Source organism: Brassica napus, chromosome C3, assembly GCF_020379485.1.
Source record: "Brassica napus cultivar Da-Ae chromosome C3, Da-Ae, whole genome shotgun sequence".
Taxonomy (NCBI): Eukaryota; Viridiplantae; Streptophyta; class Magnoliopsida; order Brassicales; family Brassicaceae; genus Brassica; species Brassica napus.
Window position 1 is genome coordinate 11,504,345 of NC_063446.1, and position 22,231 is coordinate 11,526,575.

Below are 22,231 nucleotides of genomic sequence, written 5' to 3' on the forward strand. Positions count from 1 at the left end.
ATATAAGAAAAAAATATATTTTTTTATTATATGGTTAATGTGATTGTTTAATTTTTTTAATAATATAAATTTAAACAAAAATGAAGAAGGATGCAAAAATTGTTATCAAATCTTTATTTTTCATAATCATTGATTGTCATATATATGTAAATCATATTAGGTAATTCCGTAGCTTTTATTTAAGAAAAGAATACACACTTCCTATATTTTAGGTTAATATAATGTTCTCTAGTGTTATATAATTATGAAATAATGTGACACCATTAGATTAAACTATACTTTATATTAGATGCTTTAGAATTCTTTGAAATGAAATTTAGAAGGCATTTAGAGTGCCACCTAGGATTTGGGGTTTTTTTTAATTAATACAAAATTAAGGTTCTAATTTTTCAAATGCTTCTCAATTAATATATAGGGGATTGGTTGTATTCAATGCACTTTTCGTTTTTATGTTTACTCAAGACGTAAGAGAATTATTGAAACAGGGCAGACGTTATTCAGACGTCACAACATTGAATATATGGTCGAGACTGGCACAATGTTGTTAGATATGTCAAGTTTGCTGACACTTGCTCTATCTATTTTCCGTTTCATTCTTGTTTTGCCTCCACTGATGTTTCTCAGAGAATTGAAACACCAAAGCTACTACTTTCTAGATTTAAAGATAATGGGTATATTGCATGTTTGTGTATAGTTTCTAGAATTTTTGTCATATGTGTCTTTTGCCTTGTAATAGTTCGAAGTTTGAGGACGTGATAAAGCCAGAGTTGCAACACACAGGAGCTGGGCATTTGTCAATGGCAAACGCCGGTCCTTACAGAAATGGGATTTAGTTCTTCATCACTTTAGCACCAGCATCGTCCTTGGATGGTAAGCTTCCAGCTGTGATGGGGTGATTGGTTGAAATTTGTCTCCTTTCTTTAACTTTATTTATTTTAAAATCACTAAATTTTACGGATCATGGTGTAGCATGTGGTTGGACTTTATTGCCATTATTTAACTTTATTTATTTTAAAATCACTAAATTTTACCGATTACGATGTAACTTTATTTAAAAAACTTATAGCCTATATCAAATTTATATTAATTTTTACCAATCATGATTTAACTTTTTTTTAAAGCTACAACAAAATATTTTTCTTATGTATTTTAGACAAAAAAATCTACATCTTTCTTTTGTAGACTCTAGAATCTGTAAAATAAAAAACCATCTATAATATCAAATAAATTTGATAATTATCATAAAACCATATATAAATAATTTAATTTAATTTTGGGTGATTTTAAAATAACTGAAATATTTTAAATAACATAAATATTATTCAATATTACATTATATTTTAGTAAAATTTGATAATTTATAAAAAGATATTAATTTAAATTATTTAAATTGGTAAAAAATAATTATTTATATATACATCACATATTTATATATTTTTTATTTTAAAATATTTACAGCTGCTAACTTACCACCAATAACTTACTGTTACAACAAATTTTAACTACATCAAAAAATTTTGCAAAAACAAATCTGCAGTGATAAATTTATTACTACAACCAATTCACTTACAGCTAAATTTTTATAGTCTCAATCCAACCAATCATCACCATCGAGCATCCTATGAAGAGAATGCAAAACTTGTTTATTTCAGATTAGACGTTGTAAGGGATGCATTATCAGATGGTTCATCACTCCATTATTGAGTGTAATAATGGAGCAGGGTTGGAGTATTTTTACTCTATAATCATCTTTTATTCAATTTTGGAGGAAAAAATGGAGCTTTACGTTAAGATGCCTGAGAGAACTTAAAAGAGGTGTTGAACTTGCTCGAGTCTCATAAAACTACTCTCTCTGAATCCAATGTCGACACATTTTTAGTGAACTTATATCTTATATATTAAAACATAAGTCACAACCTTGATTCATGTGTGATTTTCTAAGAAATGGACCTAATAGACATATTCCTAGAAAATCATGTTACATTTAATCTCTAATCTTATCATTTAAATTTTGGGCCTACAAATTTTTTTATTAGACTATCAATAATTGAATTTAAACAATAGATGATCTATCGGATTTATAGATAATATAAATTAAATAGATATAATTTAATGCTGTAATACTATATCTTCCATATGTTAATTATTTAAATATTCGTTGATGTTAACTTTTAAAATCATAAAGATTTTTTTTAACTAACAAAAATCATATTATCTAACAGTGATTAATCTTTACTACCTTAAACCAATGAAAACAAATTTAAAACTATATAGTTTATTTTAAAAATTAAACAAAAACTAAATGTTTAATTATTTACTCGATAATATAAATCTATGAAGCGAAAAGTTTAATTTTTTAAAAACTTTCTAAATTTGTGAAATGTTACAATATCTTTGAATATGACAATAAAATAATATTTTACTAATTTTTATCTATATAGTTACGATTTTAATATGAAATAATAATCTGAAAATATATATATAGAAGAAGATACAAATACATGTGAAAGTTTGAAACAATCTATTCAATGAAAAAAATATACCGTAAACTTTTATGTTTTAAAAATTGATAGACACGTATATATTATAATATATACCAATTTAGAATTGAAAACAAAATGTTTATATAAAAATAAATGAAAACAAAAATCTGCGCGGTTGCGCGGATCGAGATATAGCGAATAAGTTAAAAGTCGTTACATATCTGATAGTTAGACCGAGTGGTCTAAGAGCAGCATTATCGCTGCCGCTTAGCTCACCCCTTAGCCCAAGAAAATATTTTAAAGAAATAAAGAGAAGAGAAAAGCCCAAGAGGCGAGTCTTGGGTAAGGGCTGGAAGGCCCGCCCCTTAGAGACACGTGTCAAGGCGAGAGAGGAACAAAAAAATCGGAGAGGAAAGAGGCGAGGTTTCGTTTCTGGGTTTGGTTCTCTCTCTCTACATGATCAGTTTATGACCATATGGATCAATTGAATAAGCCTGTAAGTCTATCATACGATGAACAAGTCCCGTGACTCATGATTTACTAATTTAATTCTCTTGTTCATTGAACTTTTTATTAATTTGGTAAACTGCAGAATGAGTTCAAAAGAATCGTGTCACCACTGAAGTACCAGACGAGGTGTGTTACTGCCTTCCCTGATCAGCAAGGATTTTTGGTATGTCTTCTTATATATCTTTTTCGATTGTGTTTTGGTTAATTCAATGGCACGGGATTATATTGCTGATGCTAACATTGCATATACAAAATGTTTTGTCCTTGAGAAGTTTTAAGTTGGTTATTCTAATAACCAAATTAAGTATAGTAATGTTGGAAGTTGTTTCATCAGTCGCATCTTATCTAGATCACAGAAACTGTTCAATATATAACCATTAACCAGATCCGATTCTCTCTCTATATAGGTTGGTTCAATTGAAGTGCGAGTTGGTTGGTGTTCATCATCTGGATGATTCTCAGCAGAACAAGAACTTCACATTCAAATGTCACAGAGATGGGAATGAGATCTATTCTATCAATGCTCTCAACTTCCACCCGGTAAGCTTTCTATGACTCAGGTAGTCTTAAAGCTTTAGACCATGATTACCGGCAATCCTTAAACCAAATGACTGATATAATTAAATCATAAATAAATAAAAAACTTTGTTACCGATCCTTAATTAATGATCAATCCTTAGAGTGGTCTTTTTTTTTTTCTTTCTCACGGCTTCTCGTGATCTTCGTCGGATCCAAACCGACGAGCTACTATGTCTCTCACCAGTTGCTTGCTTCCCTTCCCTCAGTCATCAACGGCTCCTTTGGCCTCCACGTGTTGTTGCCATATCGCCGCCTCTTTTTCTAGCTTTCCGGTAAGCATATGTGCTCATGGATCCAAAGATGGTAGGTTTGGTGAAATCGAGCGTTAAGCTCGGCTGATTCGCCCTGCACCAGCACGTACCCCGCCTCTTCAAACTGGTGAATTTCATTTTCTGATTCCTTTAATAATCCATCGTGTTAATTTTTCATTGATATGTAATTATTAGGGTTTTTTTCTTTGTTTTGTGTTTCACTGAATCATGCAGAGACAGCTCATCCTCAACGCAGTGGTATTGGCTCTACCATAGCTGATGGTATGTGTGCTGATTTTTATTTTTCCTTGATAGTTTTGTGGTATGGTTTGGTGATGATATGTTTGTTTATTTTGGAACTATAGGTATGACTTGGGGTGCTGGAAACGCAATTGGACACAGGGTTGTGGATGCTGTGATGGGACCAAGAACCATTAAGCATGAAACCGTTGTTTCTGAGGCTGCTGCCCCTGCTTCTGCGCCCCATGTTGCCAACAGCATGGGCTCTGCTTCTTGTAACAGTCAGTCCAAGGCTTTCCAGGAAGTAAGTTTAAAACCCCCCTTTGCTTTATCGGCAGCTACATAACTTTCATGTTGTTGTTGTAGTCTTATCAAGTTTGTTGCAGCAGGGTTACCATACACTATAAAGTTAATTTCAGTTCATTGGTTCACAGATTCTAAAGGATTGAGTTCCTTTCTTTTACAATTTCGACACAGTATAATGTCACAAAACTCTCATCTATGATCTTTCTCTGTCTCTTCTTGTGTGTACATTGCCTGAAACTTGATTACAATTCATTTTTTTTTTTTTTTTTTTTTTTTAAAGAACTCTTCATTAAGAAACTTCCGTTGAAGCAAGAAAATTAGGTGATTCTTAACTAAAGTTTTTAACTAAAATTTAATACTTAAATAGTCATTAAGAAACCTAATGGGTTTCTAGAGTTATTCATGCTGCGCCAGATTTAGGCTATCAACAAGCGAGTGATTCATCTGCTTCTGGCCCAATAGTTAAGATTCAGCCCAAAACTTATTTGGAAAAGGGCTTATCGAGCTCACTCAGAGAAGTCATAAACCCTAATATAAAATCGCTATCTGATTTCACCATCTTCTCTCCCTCTGGCCAAATCTCTGCATCGGCGGCGCAACTACAGGAAGAAAGACGATCTTTCACATCCATTTCTTGCCCTAAAACATGGTAAGCTTCGTCTCTCAGATTTGACCAGAAGAGTTTCGTTTCGTGTTAATTGGAAGATATGATCTTTGGATCCTCTTTTCGGTTAATGTATTGATGGATGACTATAGTGCTGTGATTCCATGTATAGTAATAAAGTTTAGCGTTGTGTTGTGTGTAGTCGAGGAGAAAGACGAGAGAGCCAAAGGAAGAGACAGTGACTCTTGGACCAGCTGTTCGTGATGGAGAGCAAGTCTTCGGTGTTGTCCACATCTTCGCTTCCTTCAACGACACTTTCATTGTATAGTTTATCTCACGAGTTTTATCATTATTTTCCATTTTCATGTTTATAGGAAAGCTTACATTGTATCTGATTTACATTTTTTTTTTTTTTTGGCAGCACGTTACTGATTTGTCTGGACGTGAAACTCTTGTCCGGATCACTGGTAAGCATCGATTTGATTTATAACACTTATGATATTATCGTCCTTGTGTTTCTTTAGTGTGTGTGAAATGTAGTGTTACTTAAGTCCCTTAACTTTTCATGAGTACCACTTAATCTCCTGATGGCATTGTCTCTTTGTGTGTATATAATTAATCGCTAATATTTTTTTTGGCTGGGTTAGGTGGAATGAAGGTGAAAGCTGACAGGGATGAGTCCTCACCTTACGCAGCTATGCTTGCTGCTCAAGATGTTGCTCAGCGTTGCAAGGAGCTTGGAATCACCGCTATGCACGTTAAGCTCCGTGCCACGGGTGGAAACAAGACCAAGACACCTGGTCCTGGTGCTCAGTCCGCTCTTAGAGCTCTTGCCCGTTCTGGCATGAAAATTGGCCGCATTGGTAAGTTGCATTTGCAATAACTTAATCTCCACTAAGACTTTGTTTAATGTGTCTTGAGCATTTCTGTCATTGTTGTTGTTGTTGTTGTTGCTGCAGAGGATGTTACTCCGATCCCAACGGACAGTACCCGCCGAAAGGGTGGTAGAAGAGGAAGGAGGCTCTGAGTTTTTGGCTTTTTTTGCTCTTTATTTCATTTTGTCAGAACAATGTTTTCTTGAGTTTTCTGAAACAGTTTCGAAGTTGAATGCTTTTTGTTAATTGGAACAACAATTTTTCTGCTCTGATTAGTCGCATTCGCGAATGACTTCAATTGTTATTTTTAAATGCCATAATTTTCATCTCTGAATTAATGGGACAAAATATCGTATTAACACCAGCCATTTGCAAGTACTCGTCAATTTCCGTTAGTGTTTGCCATTCTGTTCAATGGTGAGCTCATGATTGGTACAAAGACATGAATAAATTGTCAGTTGAGTTATTTGGACTTGTAGTTGTCATGTGCAAGTACCCAATATGCTCTATGCGGACAAACCAAGATCTATTGTTCCATGTATTCTTCACCAAAAAGTTCTCAAAAGCATCAAACGCTAGCTATCTTTGAGGGGAGCATACAAAATGACTAGTAAACATATTGAGATAAATTTGTAAGAAAGCAATACTACTTAAGGCTCTACTCTTAAAGACAACAAGGTATGCGCCATTGAGTTAACAACTTCTTGTAAAAATGAAAAGAAAAATTGAAAGCTAGTAGATATATCTACAAATTTGTTACATAACAAAGATGGTTAAGGTTACCACGCTAATCGAGTCGCTAAAGCATGGTTTGATATGTTTAGCCCAAGCATTCACCCAACATCTGATTGGTAAGGACTATCCGAATTGTACATAAGTTAATGGGCTTTTAGCATTAAAGGCCCATCTAAATAATCCTCATCAAAACCCTAGAAATGAAGGACAAGTATAAACAATCTTCTTCTTCACAACAAACACAGTTTTGTCGAGACTTGCCGCGGCGGAGAAGATGCAGATTTTCGTGAAAACGCTGACGGGCAAGACCATCACCCTCGAGGTGGAGAGCAGCGACACCATCGACAATGTCAAGGCCAAGATCCAGGACAAAGAAGGTAACTTCACTTTTGTCTTTTCTTTTTTTTTTTGAAATGATGATCTCTTATTGATTCGGGTTTGCTCTGTTTTCAGGAATCCCTCCTGATCAGCAGAGGTTGATATTCGCCGGAAAACAGCTTGAAGATGGTCGTACCTTGGCTGACTACAACATCCAGAAAGGTTCTTCAAAAAACGCTTCTTTTAGTTTTGGTTCCTTACGATTGTATGTTAATTCAGTGCTATGTTTTTTTTTTTTTGGGTTGTAAACAGAGTCGACTCTGCATCTTGTTCTGAGGCTAAGGGGAGGTATCATTGAGCCCTCTTTGATGGCTTTGGCCCGTAAGTACAATCAAGACAAGATGATCTGCCGCAAGTAAGCTCATCGCTCCAATATCTTTCTTTGTAATGTGATACCATGTTTGAGGGATCTAGATTACTATTAGAGAAATGTGGAGTTTCTGTGGCATACTATTATCATTGTGGATTCTTTCTTGTTGTTAATAAAGTGTTATGATCGTTTTAGTGAGCCCATTTTAAAATAAATTTGTCATGTGCACGTATTTAACATTAGGTTAATCATATACACCTCTGTTCTTGTGGATAAAGTTGTTTCTGTTATTGCTATCCGACTCTCTTTGTGTCTGATGCTGAGTTATATCTTGATATTTAGGTGTTACGCTCGTCTGCACCCAAGAGCTGTCAACTGCAGGAAGAAGAAGTGTGGCCACAGCAACCAGGTTTTTGCTTCTTTCTCATTTTTTGATTCTTTGCTTTTACTATTTTTATTGAGATTGATTTCTGTTTCTTTTTTTTTTGCAGCTGAGGCCGAAGAAGAAGATCAAGTGATTTTTTTTTTCACCGGAGGCTCATTTATCTATGTTATTTTTTGTGTGTTTCATCTCTTTTGTTTTGTCACAAACACGTTTCTGTGGATTTTTCACTAGTAATTCTGATTTTCTTTGGCTTTTATATAAAATTCGAAACTGTGACACAAACTTGTTTATGTGTATTTCAATCCTAGGCATGCCTTAATTTTCTTATAGGATAACGTTTTTGAAACCATAGCAAAACATACAGCACCAGTAATTTAGTTGACCACATGTATATTTTAACTGTGGTCATTTGAGATTGTACAACATAACACTCGATCAATGGACTTGTTGAAACAAGTCATTGTTGAAATCTGAACAAAAATATTACAAGTCTTGGCTACAATCTCCGAAAAAAATTGAAATTATTAGAGATTTTTGGAGGTTTAGCTTAGAACTTTTTTTACTTTTCAAGTTCCTTGTTTTGTATTTTAATGATTGGCTTAAGTGTGTCGTTGTTCATGTTGTTCTTTTACAGTTTCTACTTCAACCCAAATATCATGCATTTATAAGTTCTTATCTACTACTATCATATAAGCGTCTTGTCTTTAAAGCGAGTGCCTTGGGCCGCAAGGCTTCAGCTTCCTTGCCTTAGAGTGTCATGGTCCTTTTAAAACACTTTGAAAGATTCTTGTTGGTTTGCATTCTAAAATTATTTTTATTGAGTGATTAGTGGAAAGGTACAAGACGTCCATATATAAAACATAGACTTATCTAATCAAATTGCTAAACAGAAAGCTCCAAATTTTCTCTATTTTAATGTCGCATTAATAACTAACCAACGCTAAAGGATCTATAATTAAGTAGCTCCATTATTCATCTGCAAAGGCCTCTCCATGCTCCAAGCATCAAGACTCTCTACGTTCACAGTTTGTGTTCCATTATTAAACACATACAAATGTGCATTCTCTTTCACTGCTTTTATCGGATACACTCTTGACGTTATCACTGTCTTCCCTAACGCTCCAAAGCTCTCTACTACCGAATGGTCAATCTGTAAATTCATAATTCAGTTTTATGTTACATTACATTTACATAAACAAACTAAAAATATACGAAAAATTCTTATTATACATACCAAACTCCTTAGAGAGATCCTTCCATCAGTTAGGTCAACATCCACAAAACCAGCAAATGGTGGCTTATACATCCTATCTTGTTTGAGTGGACCCCTGTCTTGCTTTAAGGACGAACTAGACCGATATGTTACATTAATGTTAGAATCTTTAAATGAAAGCATACTATATATATAGGATGTTAATTAATGATATAGATGGTTATGGAAACGTACGGTCTAGCATCGGAGCACATGAGGACCTTAGGCTTATTTATGGAAGTGCCTTTGAAGACTCTAAAGAAGACAGGAGTGTACTCTTCCAGATCAGGGGTGGCTAATGTGATCAGACCAAAAGGTCCAACACCACCTGTCACGTTCGAGCCTTTCACTCTACACAAATCTAACGGCTTGTATGTGTAGCTCGGGTCGAATGGCTCAGCTTTCTCTAGACTTCCAACGTTGAATGTCACTTCCACATCGGCCTGGGCAGGAGTGATTCCTTTGACTTCTAAGCGTTGACCCATCTTGATGTCTTTGTTGTTCATTCGGACATAACTACTTCTTAATGATTTTATTTCTTCAATAGGCCAAAACTCTAGTTGTTTCTTGTTTGTTGAGTCAAGAAGCACCGTTCTTGGAATTACCTATAATTATTCAAAAATTGTTAAAAAAAAATTGAAAATTAATTAAATTATTAGTTTAGTTAAGATATATATATAACCTGAAGACCAGCCCAGCCCTTGGATATATCATCTTCAACGGTGTCAGATTCATTAGCCCAACCCCACAAGATTCTTCTGTTCTTTTTGTAGTCAAAGAATGTCTTGGAGGCATAGAAGTTACCGTAATCAAATCTTAAACCGTCCCAGCCATCTGGCGATTCACCGTTTGGTACATAACGGTCCTTGTTAGGATAGTATTTGCCAAGCGTGTAATACTCGTACCGTGTCATGTCCAAGCTAACTTTCAACACGTGCTTAGCGCTTGGACCGGCGTAATCTAAGTCCAAACCGTTCTCAAAATCGGTTGTGGAAACCGGGAAGAAGTCAGGACATTCCCACATACCGGTGGATTCTTTGGAGTGGATAGGGTGCTTAGCTTTGACCCAATGCTTAAAATCTTTGCTTCTGTAGATATATCCGATTCCTCTATGCTTTCTTCTTGACCCCACGACGGTTCTCCAATGTCCGTCTTTGGAAAACCAGGCCGTGGTTGGGTCACGAAAGTCTGAACCATTCATGGTATAATCTGGCACTGCAACCGGATTATCATCTGGTTTAATCCATTTTCTTAGGTATGGGTCTGAGGGATCCTCCGGGATTGCGTAGTTTTGGATTTGAGTTTCGTTTTGGTTAATGCCGGTATAGAGGATAACCGGTCCTTTTCCCGGTACGAGTGTTATTGAACCGGACCATGTACCTTTGATGTCGAACCATTTGGAGGGATAGATGGCATGTTCAAGAGCCTCCCAATTCACCAAGTCTTTGGAAACCGAATGCGCCCACACAATATTACCCCAAACTGCACCTTTGGTGTTATATTGGTAGAAGAGATGGTAGAAACCTTTGTAGTACAATGGACCTGCGTTCCAGAAACACCTAGATTAAGATTATTTTTACATTTAATAACAATGTACTACAATTAACATAAGAATATATACAATTATACAAGTACTTATCTGATAAACTCACCATTTGGATCTATTGGGATGGTCGAGAATGCCACATGGAAACACACACGAAAACAAAGGTTAGTCAAGTCATCAAAATTTAGATTTTTAAAGAAACTAGATAAGATAAGAGGATATGCGATACAATAGAATCACATGAAATTCTTTGATAGAACACAACTTGTAGATGAAATTAAGAAAATGTGAAAAAAGGAGGATAAAGTGCAACAAAATATATATTATACGAAGTGCCGTATCTTGGTAGTTATAGTTACTTATTACTAGATAATGGTTATCTTCACTCAGAGACAGAATTTCCCTTTTGGCAAAGAGATATATTTACAGAAACATATGGCCACACAATCACAGATAACTATAAAGCATACATTTTATACAAAAATAAGCATAGCTGCGTTCTCACGTGATATATGATGTGTTTCTTTTGGTGCATATGAATTTTCTAAAGCTAAGACTTTAATACTAACACATTTTTTTTCCGTTAGAAATTACATAAATAAATAGGTTTAGATTTATACCCCATAACCCTTTTCTCAAAACACACACACACGCATATATATATATATATATATATATCAATACATGGATTGTTAGGGAATATAATAATCGAACGGAGGGAAGTTTCCTTCCTAAAGAATACGGGAACTTTTGTTTGTTTCAGATAAAAAAAAAATTGTTTCGTTCATTGAAACACCGGTTTTAATATAACATGCAAATATTGGATTTGAAAGAAAATGAAGAGTTTTTAATCTGGCTATGCAAATAACGTCGTAGTGGAATTAACCCTAATACCAGAACAAGAAAAAAAACAAAAAAAAAAACCTAAAACTAAGCATCAAAGCCAAATTCGTTATAAACATACAACTAAGGAAACAAATGTTTTCATAAATTATATATGAAGAGGGGCAGTTCATCAATGTACCGTTAATCCAATGCTTTGGAGGTTGAAAGTGAAAAGCGGATCTGTGAAGATGATTCACTGACTCAACTGACTGAGACTGCAATTTTTCATAAACTTGATGAAAAGCGTCAATTCCTTTGATATTATTGCATAAATTGATTAGTACAAGCAATAACATCACAGAAATAATACTTGAGACACCCATTTGATCCAAAAACTCAGGATTTAAGTGATGTTTGATAGTTTTGTGTGTAGAAGTTGAGTATCCAGAAATGGATAACTGAAAATATAGTTGTTGTGGTGTTTATATAGGCTAAGGATGAGGAGGAAGATAACTTTTGGGATAATGTTCGTTTAGTGAATTTTTACTATAAACTATAATTAGAAAGATATACATCAGGTTGATTTTAAGTTTTAACTTTTCTTATCCAAATTGAAGTTGAATTTATTTGGTCACAGCTTTACTCCTTTCTAGGAGATCTCTTAGGTGTAGTTATCCAAAGTTTGATAAATATATTAGTTCACCAATATTATTGGATTATATTTCCATGATTTATGTGACGATCCGTTGCTCACGTGAATTGATATATTTTACTATAACTTATTAACTTCTACAATAATGAAGTTAATTATGGCAGCATGTCGATCTGCTCTTTTTTACTTGAACAAGTGAACATATTTTGTATCAAGCTTGCATTTAAAACTCTTATTTATATAAAAAAGGGTATGATATATTATAGATTAATTAAATATTCCAGCCTTGATATAATATGTAAATTGAATTTGCTGTCATAATAGAATTTGTTTCTTGGGTACAATTATATATATATATATGTATATTATATATATCATAAGATGCTAACCATAATATGTTAATCTTTGGGAGGAAGAAAGTTGAACCGCAATTTTAGTTTTGAAAAAAGGTTGAACCAGAATAATTCTATCATGTTTTGATCTGAAGAGATTAGAAGTTTAAGGACTGAAACTTTTTAATTATAAAATAGATATACTAATATCTATAGATGAACATTATAATAATTTAACCTAAATGAAATGAAGGTTACAATAGTTGATTAAACAAAAAAAAAACTTGAAACACAAGGTATCCGTATAATAACTATAGATGAACATTATCAATATCTTTGAAAGTTGACATGTTGACATGCAAAAAAAAAAACTAAAGTTGACATGCATGTATCCGTAGATCGATCTAAATCAAGAACCAGTTTAAACCAGACTCACACAGAGACAACACTAGAGACATAACGAACCTAATGACCAGTTATATTTTAGCAAGTTGTCTTAACTAGAACAGGCCATCACATCATAACTCCAAAAAGTGAGCAAAGATTCTTCGCACAGTTTCAAGTTAACATCTTTAGCATTGAACTTACTTGCACAACTTTTAGGCTAGTTGTCATGATTCCATTGCTGAAATTGTGAAACAGAACAGCTTGCATCTTTTGTGTATACAAACCTGCATGAGTTATCACCCAGTCTCGGGTTGGCTCTATATGAGGCTAATGCCTAACACAACATCTTTAACTAATTGTTACCATATATTTGATTGAAGAAACATGAATGAAAAAAAATGTATATAACTCGACTTTATTTGATGTTTTCACTTTCTAAAGTGAATGGCCAAATGTACCAAAAGCTTGATATTGAAGCCAGATATGCCATTACCCGTATCATAATTACACTCTGAAATGGCAAAAGAGGATTCTATGGGAATCTTTATGCTCATGATTTTGAGAAATTCTCATGGTATTGTGAGAAAGATGAATCTTTTGAGTGGTACAGTGACTGATTTCACAAATGGTACTTGTGTTGGGAATGTCCTCAAATCTATTGTACTTACTCTTGTTAAAATCGTAGTGTCAAGATTTGACAATCATATAATATTAGGTGGTTATAATGTTTTGTTAGAAACCGCTTATAATCTATGAATTGAGAATTCATTACTAATATTATATGATCCTACAGGGTCACACAGCTAAGCAAATTGGATCAGTGATATATTGAGTTATATAGTATATTTATGTGTATTATATATGATATAAGTACATATATATATTTATACGTATAAACTCGTATGGTATATGATTATTAGTTGTTAAGTGGGCCTTGCTTAATAAACAATAACGTGACTTAACTCACGTGTATTAGGTTAAGAGGATTTGTCTTATATAAGACAATGGAACTTTAATAATCATGATATAAACCTGTGACGGCAAACCCTAAACACAAAAGGACGAATAGTTTCGTCAAAGCTTTTATAGATTTGATCTCGACGGCACTAGCATCCCGTATCGATCCAATTTGTGTGCGTGTGGATACCGGTAGAGGCACGACGTTTGGAGTGCTTGAAATCTCGACTTGGTTTATTCACCTTTCCGCTGCGAATAGCCAGATATACTCGGAACTCTAAGATCTAGATTTATTTCAGTATTTGCATGAGATCTAGGCAAACTGAATTCATAAGTAGATTGATAAGTCGTTATAAACCGGTATGAATTCCAACAGTGGTATCAGAGCCTACTTGTTTAATATTGAAATTAAATATTATTTAGTTTATATATTGATATAGATAAATAATTTTGTTCGATCTTGTTTTAACTGTTAATCAACCGAGTCTGTGATAACCGTAAGTTGATGAACATCTTCATCAATTTCCAAAACAAAGATATGCGAGTATTAGATACACATGTCTTTTGGAAAGGTCAATATCTTAAGTTAATATTGTATATTACGATCACGACATACTGAATTATATGCTAAAGATTATTGACTTTTGGAAAGTCTAGAATATACGTTAATAGAGATATTAAACGGCTGATATGATCATCCCGCTAGGTATGCGATTAATGTATATCATCTAAATCACACTTTTCATACCTTATTTGCATGTAGAGTACATGCATGACTAATCTAAAATCAAGCACGTATTATTGTAACAATAGTTGCTAAATTTTAAGACTAATAAAATATATGTCATGAAATTATGTGATGACCATGCGTGTTGTATACATATGGTTCATGTGTACATATAATTAATTTATAGATGCACTTGTATTATTGTAATGCTTGAATGCCTGGTTTTAAATTAACATAATACACATGAGATGTGTAAAGACCAATTAAACCAACGAATTGTTTAGTTAGTTTATAAGATTGGTTTGGTTCAATCGCTTTAATCTTTTATTGAATTAGAAATCTAATTTGATTAGAATCTAGTAATAACGTTAAGATTATTTAAATGATAATTAATAATTTTAAGTAGATTAAAGTTAATTTAATTATTTATAATTCAATTAAATACATATTAGATATGTATTAGTTATATTTATATTTTATATAAGATATAAAATTTTAAATATAAATTAAAATTGAATTAAAATTTGTTCCTCAATTAATTTCAAGTTTTTGATGTCTACCCAATCTTATCAACTATCAATGTTCGTTTCGTTGTAAGATGGGCTTGCTGGGCTTGCCAAAGCAAGGTGTCTGCAATTACATGAGTGAGGTAGATGGTAACGGTTACCATATGAATATAAGATTGGTTCACTTGACTAAGCTATCAAAACGGTTTTGGGCTTAGAGACATAGGTTGGAAAAGACATAAGATGTCGTCTGACAACCAAGAATTATATTTGATATAATTAGCAAAGTGTTGCTTACTTAAATAGCTAAACATTCGGGCGATGAGCCAGAGCTCACTCGAATTTTAGTGAAATATGGATTTTGGATTATTATATTCATTTGAGGAAATTTTTTTGAATATAATATGAATTTTCATAATTGTTGAGATTTCTCTAATTCTTGAACATCATATTAATATTCAATATTCTTCTATTCCAGCAATGTTAACTCCTCACAACCCATTTTCATTGCGATATGTCCTTAAGAAGGAAAAATTCAATGGATCAAATTTCCTCCAATGGTATCGAAACCCGATAATTGTTCTCAAAGAAGAGTTTAAACCCTACTTGGGAGATCTGAAAAAGAAAAAGACTTTTGAAACATCGTCTAGGGGTATTTATGTTATAGAAGTAAATGTTACGACTTCTGGTTCTACTTCATGGGTATTGGAGACCAGCTATGGTGCTCATATTTGTACGAATATGAATGGCCTAAGCAAGAGTAGAAATTTGGAGAAATGTCAAGTGGACCTACGCGTGGGAAATGGAGCAAGAGTTGCTGCATTAGCCGTGGGAACATTTCGCTTGTCTTTACCTTCATGCTTGGTTTTAGAACTTAAGAATTGCTACTATGTACCTGCTATAAGTAGGAATATTATTTCCATTCCTTGTTTGGATTTGGAAGGATTTCAGTTTTCGATCAAAAACAAGTGTTGTTCCTTTGATCGTAATGATATCTTTTTTGGTAGCAGTCCATTAGAGAATGGACTTTATATTCTAGACCAAAGCGTGCATGTCTATAATATCAATACTAAAAGATTCAAGTCAAACGACACGAATCAGACTTTTCTTTAGCATTGTCGTTTGGGCCACATAAATGGGAAACTCATTCAAAAGCTTCATAGTGATGGACTTTTGAGCTCATTTGATTATGAATCATATGAAAAATGTGAATCTTGTTTATTGGGTTAAATGGTTAAGGCTCCTTTTACTGGACATGGTGAAAGAGCCAAAGACTTGTTGGAACTTATACATAATGATGTATGTGGACCAATGAATATACATGCTAGAGGAAACTATCAGTACTTCATTACATTTACTGACGACTTCAGTAGATATGGTTATGTTTATAACATAAGTCTGAATCTTTTGAAAAGTTCAAAGAATTTCAGAATGAAGTACAAAATCAGCTTGACAAGAAAATAAAAAGCTATTCGATCTGATCGAGGTGGAGAATATTTGAGTCAAGCGTTTAATGATCATCTGAGAGAATGTGGAATTGTTTCACAACTCACTCCTCCAGGAACACCACAATGGAATGGTGTGTCCGAAAAGAGAAATCAAACTTTATTAGATATGGTTCGGTCTATGATGAATCATACAGATCTTCCACCATTTTTTTGGAGATACGCTCTAGAAACGTCTGCGTTTACGCTAAATAGATGTCCATCAAAATCAGTTGAGAAGACACCATATGAGATGTGGACTGGAAAGGTTCTAAATCTTTCTTTTCTGAAAATTTGAGGTTTTAATGCTTATGTCAAACATATGTTTATTGATAAGTTTGGACCTAAATCTGATGAATGCTACTTCATTGGTTACCCTAAAGAAACCAAAGGTTATTACTTTTACTACCCCACCGAGAACAAAGTGTTTGTTGCTCATAGTCGTGTTTTTCTTGAGAGAAAATTTCTTTCTAAGAAGAACAGTGGGAGTAAAGTACAACTCGAAGAAGTTCAAGAAACACAGGAGATGGTTTCATCATATTAGGAAGATGATCAATTAGATTTACGAAGAGTCGTAGAATCTACACCTGTGAAACCTGAAGTGCGTAGGTCCGAAAGGACACGTCACGAACCTGATAGATATGAGGTTTGGGTGACGGATCATCATGATCTATTGATAATCGAGAGTGATGAACCTACGTCCTTTGAGGAAGCTATGATTGCCCCTGACTCCAATATATTGTTTGAAGCAAGTATCTCAGAGTTGGAATCTTCGTTTTAATGAGGCAATCAAAGAGTTTGATTTCATTAGAAAGAAAGAAGAACCTTTTGTTTACAAGAAGACTAGTGGGAGCGCAGTTTTCTTTGGTGTTGTATGTAGATGACATACTTTGAGGTTGTTTCTTAATGAAAGACATGGAAAAGGCTACATATATCCTTGGAATAAGAATCTATAGAGATAGATTAAATAAGACTATTGGATTATGTCAAGATACTTATATCGATAAGGTCTTACATAGATTCAAGATGCATGATTCCAAGAAAGGTTTTTTGCCAATGTCTCACGGCATAACTCTTAGCAAGACTCAGTGTCCTTCGACACAAGATGAGCGAGAGCGCATGAGTAACACATATGCTTCTGCTAAAGGATTTATCATGTATGTCATAATCTGTACTCGTCCAGATGTTGCATGTGCTTTGAGCATGACGAGTCGATACCAATCTGATCCAGGTGAAAGTCACTGGACAACAGTCAAGAATATCCTCAAGTATTTGAGAAATACTAAGGATAAATTCTTGGTCTATGGAGGAATTTATGAGTTTGTTGTAAGCAGTTACAGCGATGCCAATTTTTCAAAATGACAAAAGTTATTTTCGATCACGAGTTGGTTTCATCTTTTGTCTTAATGGAGAGTGGTGGGTTGGAAGAGTTCCAAGCAAAGCACCATAGTATAGTCTCAATGGATGCAAATGCTGTTGATCCATTGACCAAGCCTCTTCCATGGCCTAAGTATGAGAGTCATACTGCAGCCATGGGTATTAAGTATCTTAAGATGTGATCTTGATTTTAGTGGGAGGCTTTTTGTTTATGATATGATGTTCATATTGATATACATTTGATTATGTATTCAAACAAATGAAATTGTTTCAGATTTATTTGATTATTGGATAATTAAATAAATGTCCCAAAATAATTTATATCATTCTTATAGGTCAAGTATGTGACTTGATCATGAAACTCTATAAGTGAAAGATGCTATAAATTATTGAGGTCCCTAGTCAAGGTTGTTAACGTGGGACATTAATAACCTTGAATGGCTAGTATGTGAGGTGATTGATGACTAAGTTTCATGTAGTCATTCAATATGTGGTATTGAAGTCAATCACATGGATATGTGTTAGAGAACACATGATCGGACTGACCCGCTATGAGAACTCTACAAGATTATTATATGAGTGTCATAAGAGTTTCTCATTACGACTATAGAGTATAGTCCTTAGACCTGAGTTCGTCATGATTTTTTACTTGTGGATTAGTTCACTTTGACCTTGTCAAACGTTAGCCGTAACTGGTGATTATAAAGGCATTGATTAGGTGTTCTATGAAGTTTGTAAGGAACATAGATGTAACAAGATGGGATTTGTCCCTCCCATATAACGGGAGATAAATATCTCTGGGCCTATCGAAGATTAATACTGTGAAATGCATGGCCATGCTCAAACGAGGTGAATGTCAGTCGTTTGTTTTATCAGTATAATTCAGAGTTCGATAAACATGATCTAGCTTAATAAGGATGGCACTAGTTCTTGCCTTATGCTGAAATCGAGATATAGAGACAAAAGGATTATGGGAATATATGATTCCAGTACAAGTGGGAGATTGTTGGGAATGTCCTGAAATTTATTGTACTTACTCTTGTTAAAGTCGTAGTGTCAAGGTTTGACAATCATATAATATTAGGTGGTTATAATGTTTTGCTAGAAACCGCTTATAATCTATGAATTGGAAATTCATTACTAATATTATATGATCCTACAGGGTCACACACCTAAGCAAATTAGATCAGTGATATATATTGGGTTGTATAGTATATTTATGTGTATTATATATGATATAAGTACATATATATATTTATACATATAAACTCGTATGGTATATGATTATTAGTTGTTAAGTGAGCCTTACTTAATAAACAATAACGTGACTTAACTCACGTGTATTAGGTTAAGAGGATTTGTCTTATATAAGACAATGGAACTTTAATAATCATGATATAGACCTACTGACGGCAAACCCTAAACACAAAAGGACGAATAGTTCGTCAAGGATTTTAGAGATTTGATCTCGACAGCACTAGCATCCCGTATCGATCCAATTTGTGTGCGTGTGGATACCGGTAGAGGCACGACGTTTGGAGTGCTTGAAATCTCGACTTGGTTTATTCACCTTTCCGCTGCGAATAGCCAGGTATACTCGGAACTCTAAGATCTAGATTTATTTCAGTATTTGCATGAAATCTAGGCAAATTGAATTTATAAGTAGATGTATAAATCGTTATAAACCGGTATAAATTACAACAACTTGAACTTCCACTTAAAATGTTCGTCGCCGGAATTTGAAAGCATCTTCTTGGTTGAGTCATTTATAGAAAGTTATCAAGTGGCATAACATAAACAACATGAACAACACGAGCAAAAAGGGTCCAAGATTCACATTTTGTTATAAAAAAATAACACTTTTGAGATCTTAGATTACTCTCTGAAACTCCGCTACTGATATATATAAAAAAATACATTATACAATGTTGAATATTTCAATGTAGGTGAAAGAAGTTGAATCCCACAAGGATTAGTTTTCACAACTTAAAACTCAGTAAATATGTCCGAACAAATAATAGTTATACAGACACTGATTTTGAAACCCAAAAGAGCATAAAGGAACAGAGGTGGTTCCCTAGTTTACTTGTGAGAGAGGCGATCGTGTTAGCTGTTGCGGTTTAGATTCCTTGGCTGCAAAGGATTCATAGGAGTTGTTTTCGCGGAACCCTTCAACCAATGCCTCCATTGGCATTGCTTGTAGTGATTCAATTGTGGCTTTGGTTGGGACATCCGGCTCACTCCTACAACGGAGTTGTCCCTGCGGTTCACCAAAAAAGAATAACATTCTTTGAGAGGGAAGAGAGTCATGAGTTGTGAGGAACAACTTACATTGTATCTTTGTTGAAAAGTTTCATGAGTTTTTTCATGTGTCTTGACAATGATCATGTTGAAAACATCTCCTGTGTTTTCTCCATCGTCGTGTGGAACTTCTTCAATTTATGAAAACAATACACTTAACAGTTTTTGTATACGTCCAAGGCCAAAATATGCATAAGCTAACTCTATGTTATATCTCAGAGCATTAACCTTGTCTCAGTTCCCTTGCAAAGAGAGCATTTCTCCCTGGTGAGAAGTAAGAGCATTCTGAAGCTCATCAAATAACGACGATGTTGTCTCATCCCCTGAAGCAAGAAACTGAAATCCACAAGACAAAGGCTTACCTCATCAATGGAACATGCACTTGAAGAATGTTTATTACCTTGACTGTTTACTCAAGAATGTTTCCGCAGTTCGCCACTTAGAAAAACCTCTCTCGAGCAAAGTGAAGATTTCGTTGGCATTTGCCACATCCTCTAACAAGAACACCACCTTTTCCATCCTCCATTAAAGGTAACGTCAGGAGCAAGTAGATCGGTAATCTCTTCATTATAGAGTTCCAAAAAGACGACTTTAACACTGTACGCAGCTTGTTGACCTTCAAGCGTATCAAAGATTTGTTTTACAGCTCTAGGTAAACCCCAGCTTCTGCTGGAAGACCTAAACAAGCCCCACCCTATGCAAATTAAAATGAAGCTAAATAGATTAGGTTAGGGAACATTACCAGCAAACCTTACAAAAAGCAAACATTGTGCGACAAACACACAAACCTTGGACCTTCTACAATCTCCTTCCATTGTATACGTTTTCTCTGTACCAATCCGGCGATACGCAAATATAGTACAGTTAAACCCTTCAAGAACTTCATTCACGATGGGAACAACGGCCTGGTCATACAAATCTTTATGTTGAGCTGGTGGTCCAAACACCTATGTCCAACATATCAACACACAATCAGCACTTATATACTTATTTCCATCAACAGGCAAACGGGCTGAACAAATGGATATCACACCTTTCAATACACTATAAAGTTCTAAAATAAATTACATCAAAGTCCACTTAAGTCTCCTAAAACTAGTGCTGGGAATATGAGTCATTACCCGCGGAGGTCCTGTCCCGTTTGGCGGGTTGAGTCAATTTAAAGCGGGGCGAATCGACCAATTTGAGTCGCGGGTACCCGCCAACCCGCAAAGTTAAAGCCCGTTCCCACCACGCTCATGGCCTGGCTGGCCTGCCAGCGGTAGTGGGAATTATCCAAAAAACAAATTGTAAAAAAAAAATAAAAAATATTTTTAAAATTATATAATTTTAAATATAAATATATAATTTTTATTACTTTTTATAAAAAAGTAATTAATATATAATAAAAATAATGATTTTATTAAATTTAATATTACCCGCGGGTCCCGCGGGTTACCCGTAAATCTCAGCGGAGTGGATACGGATATATCATTTTTTCTTCGAGGGTCATGCGGGTCGGAATTTTGAATTAAAAAAAAAAATAGTCGACCCGCGGGTTGGCGGGTTGACCTACAAACCCAGCTCTACCTGAAACATACAAATTGACTGACTAACTGGTTGTTACTTACCATATGCTCAAACAAACTTTACTGGACTGAGTACTTTGTTTAGCTTAACTAGTCCCCCTCGTTTCACCATAATATGAATGCAAACTGCATCAACTATCTGAGATTAAGTTGTGACCATCTCACTTTCCATAATTTAATCCCAGATTCAGACAATTTCAGCATTTCCCATTATACACTTCCAACATAGAAATGCTATAAAGGATCATCAAGAATCAGAAAGGCCAACTTTTTTTTGTACCTTATCAAAAGTGAAAACCCCATCAATGTGCTACCCGTTTATGTTTTGGGAGACGACAACTTTTCTTTGCAAATCATTACAAGTGAGAACCTGAGGAGGGTTGTTCCTCAATTCATCATCGCTAAATGGCCTGAACCCAAAAATTCAGGAGAAAGAAAACAGTGTCAGTGTACCCAAAACCTAATTCAAAATTGGACATAAATCAACGTTTCTTCACTACTACTGATCTGAGTAGTTTACCACTTTGCTCTTTTTGATTATACACGCTGACGATGACAACTTACTATACAGCCCGTTTAAGTGGCCCATATAAGTATAATTTATGTAACTAATATAGATTTGTGATTTGAACAATCTCTACACTCTACGACCGATTTGTGA

The 22,231-nt window shown here is 34.4% G+C and overlaps 4 protein-coding genes across 4 annotated transcripts; 3 read left to right on the plus strand and 1 right to left on the minus strand.

Annotated features, from left to right (window-relative positions):
• Nucleotides 1-2,958: 2,958 nt before the first annotated feature.
• On the plus strand, nucleotides 2,959-4,582 carry LOC106388135. Its single transcript, XM_048749379.1, has 5 exons — nucleotides 2,959-2,979; nucleotides 3,076-3,156; nucleotides 3,417-3,533; nucleotides 4,012-4,105; nucleotides 4,189-4,582. Exons 1-5 carry the CDS (start codon nucleotides 2,959-2,961, stop codon nucleotides 4,407-4,409), a joined length of 534 nt encoding a protein of 177 aa, XP_048605336.1. The 3' UTR covers nucleotides 4,410-4,582.
• Nucleotides 4,583-4,785: 203 nt separating this feature from the next.
• LOC106388134 (40S ribosomal protein S14-2) lies at nucleotides 4,786-6,182 on the plus strand. Its single transcript, XM_013828134.3, has 5 exons — nucleotides 4,786-5,018; nucleotides 5,176-5,295; nucleotides 5,395-5,440; nucleotides 5,621-5,836; nucleotides 5,933-6,182. Exons 1-5 carry the CDS (start codon nucleotides 5,016-5,018, stop codon nucleotides 5,998-6,000), a joined length of 453 nt encoding a protein of 150 aa, XP_013683588.1. The 5' UTR covers nucleotides 4,786-5,015; the 3' UTR covers nucleotides 6,001-6,182.
• Nucleotides 6,183-6,776: 594 nt separating this feature from the next.
• LOC106388133 (ubiquitin-60S ribosomal protein L40) lies at nucleotides 6,777-7,983 on the plus strand. Its single transcript, XM_013828133.3, has 5 exons — nucleotides 6,777-6,960; nucleotides 7,037-7,123; nucleotides 7,214-7,316; nucleotides 7,614-7,680; nucleotides 7,763-7,983. The coding sequence occupies exons 1-5, from the start codon at nucleotides 6,858-6,860 to the stop codon at nucleotides 7,787-7,789; spliced, it is 387 nt and encodes a 128-aa protein (XP_013683587.1). The 5' UTR covers nucleotides 6,777-6,857; the 3' UTR covers nucleotides 7,790-7,983.
• A 467-nt stretch (nucleotides 7,984-8,450) lies between these two features.
• LOC125574772 (beta-fructofuranosidase, insoluble isoenzyme CWINV4-like) lies at nucleotides 8,451-11,760 on the minus strand. The gene is made up of 6 exons (XM_048752504.1): nucleotides 11,479-11,760; nucleotides 10,561-10,569; nucleotides 9,591-10,450; nucleotides 9,104-9,513; nucleotides 8,891-9,005; nucleotides 8,451-8,806 (listed from the first exon to the last, which is right to left on the minus strand). The coding sequence occupies exons 1-6, from the start codon at nucleotides 11,660-11,662 to the stop codon at nucleotides 8,612-8,614; spliced, it is 1,773 nt and encodes a 590-aa protein (XP_048608461.1). The 5' UTR covers nucleotides 11,663-11,760; the 3' UTR covers nucleotides 8,451-8,611.
• Nucleotides 11,761-22,231: the final 10,471 nt, after the last annotated feature.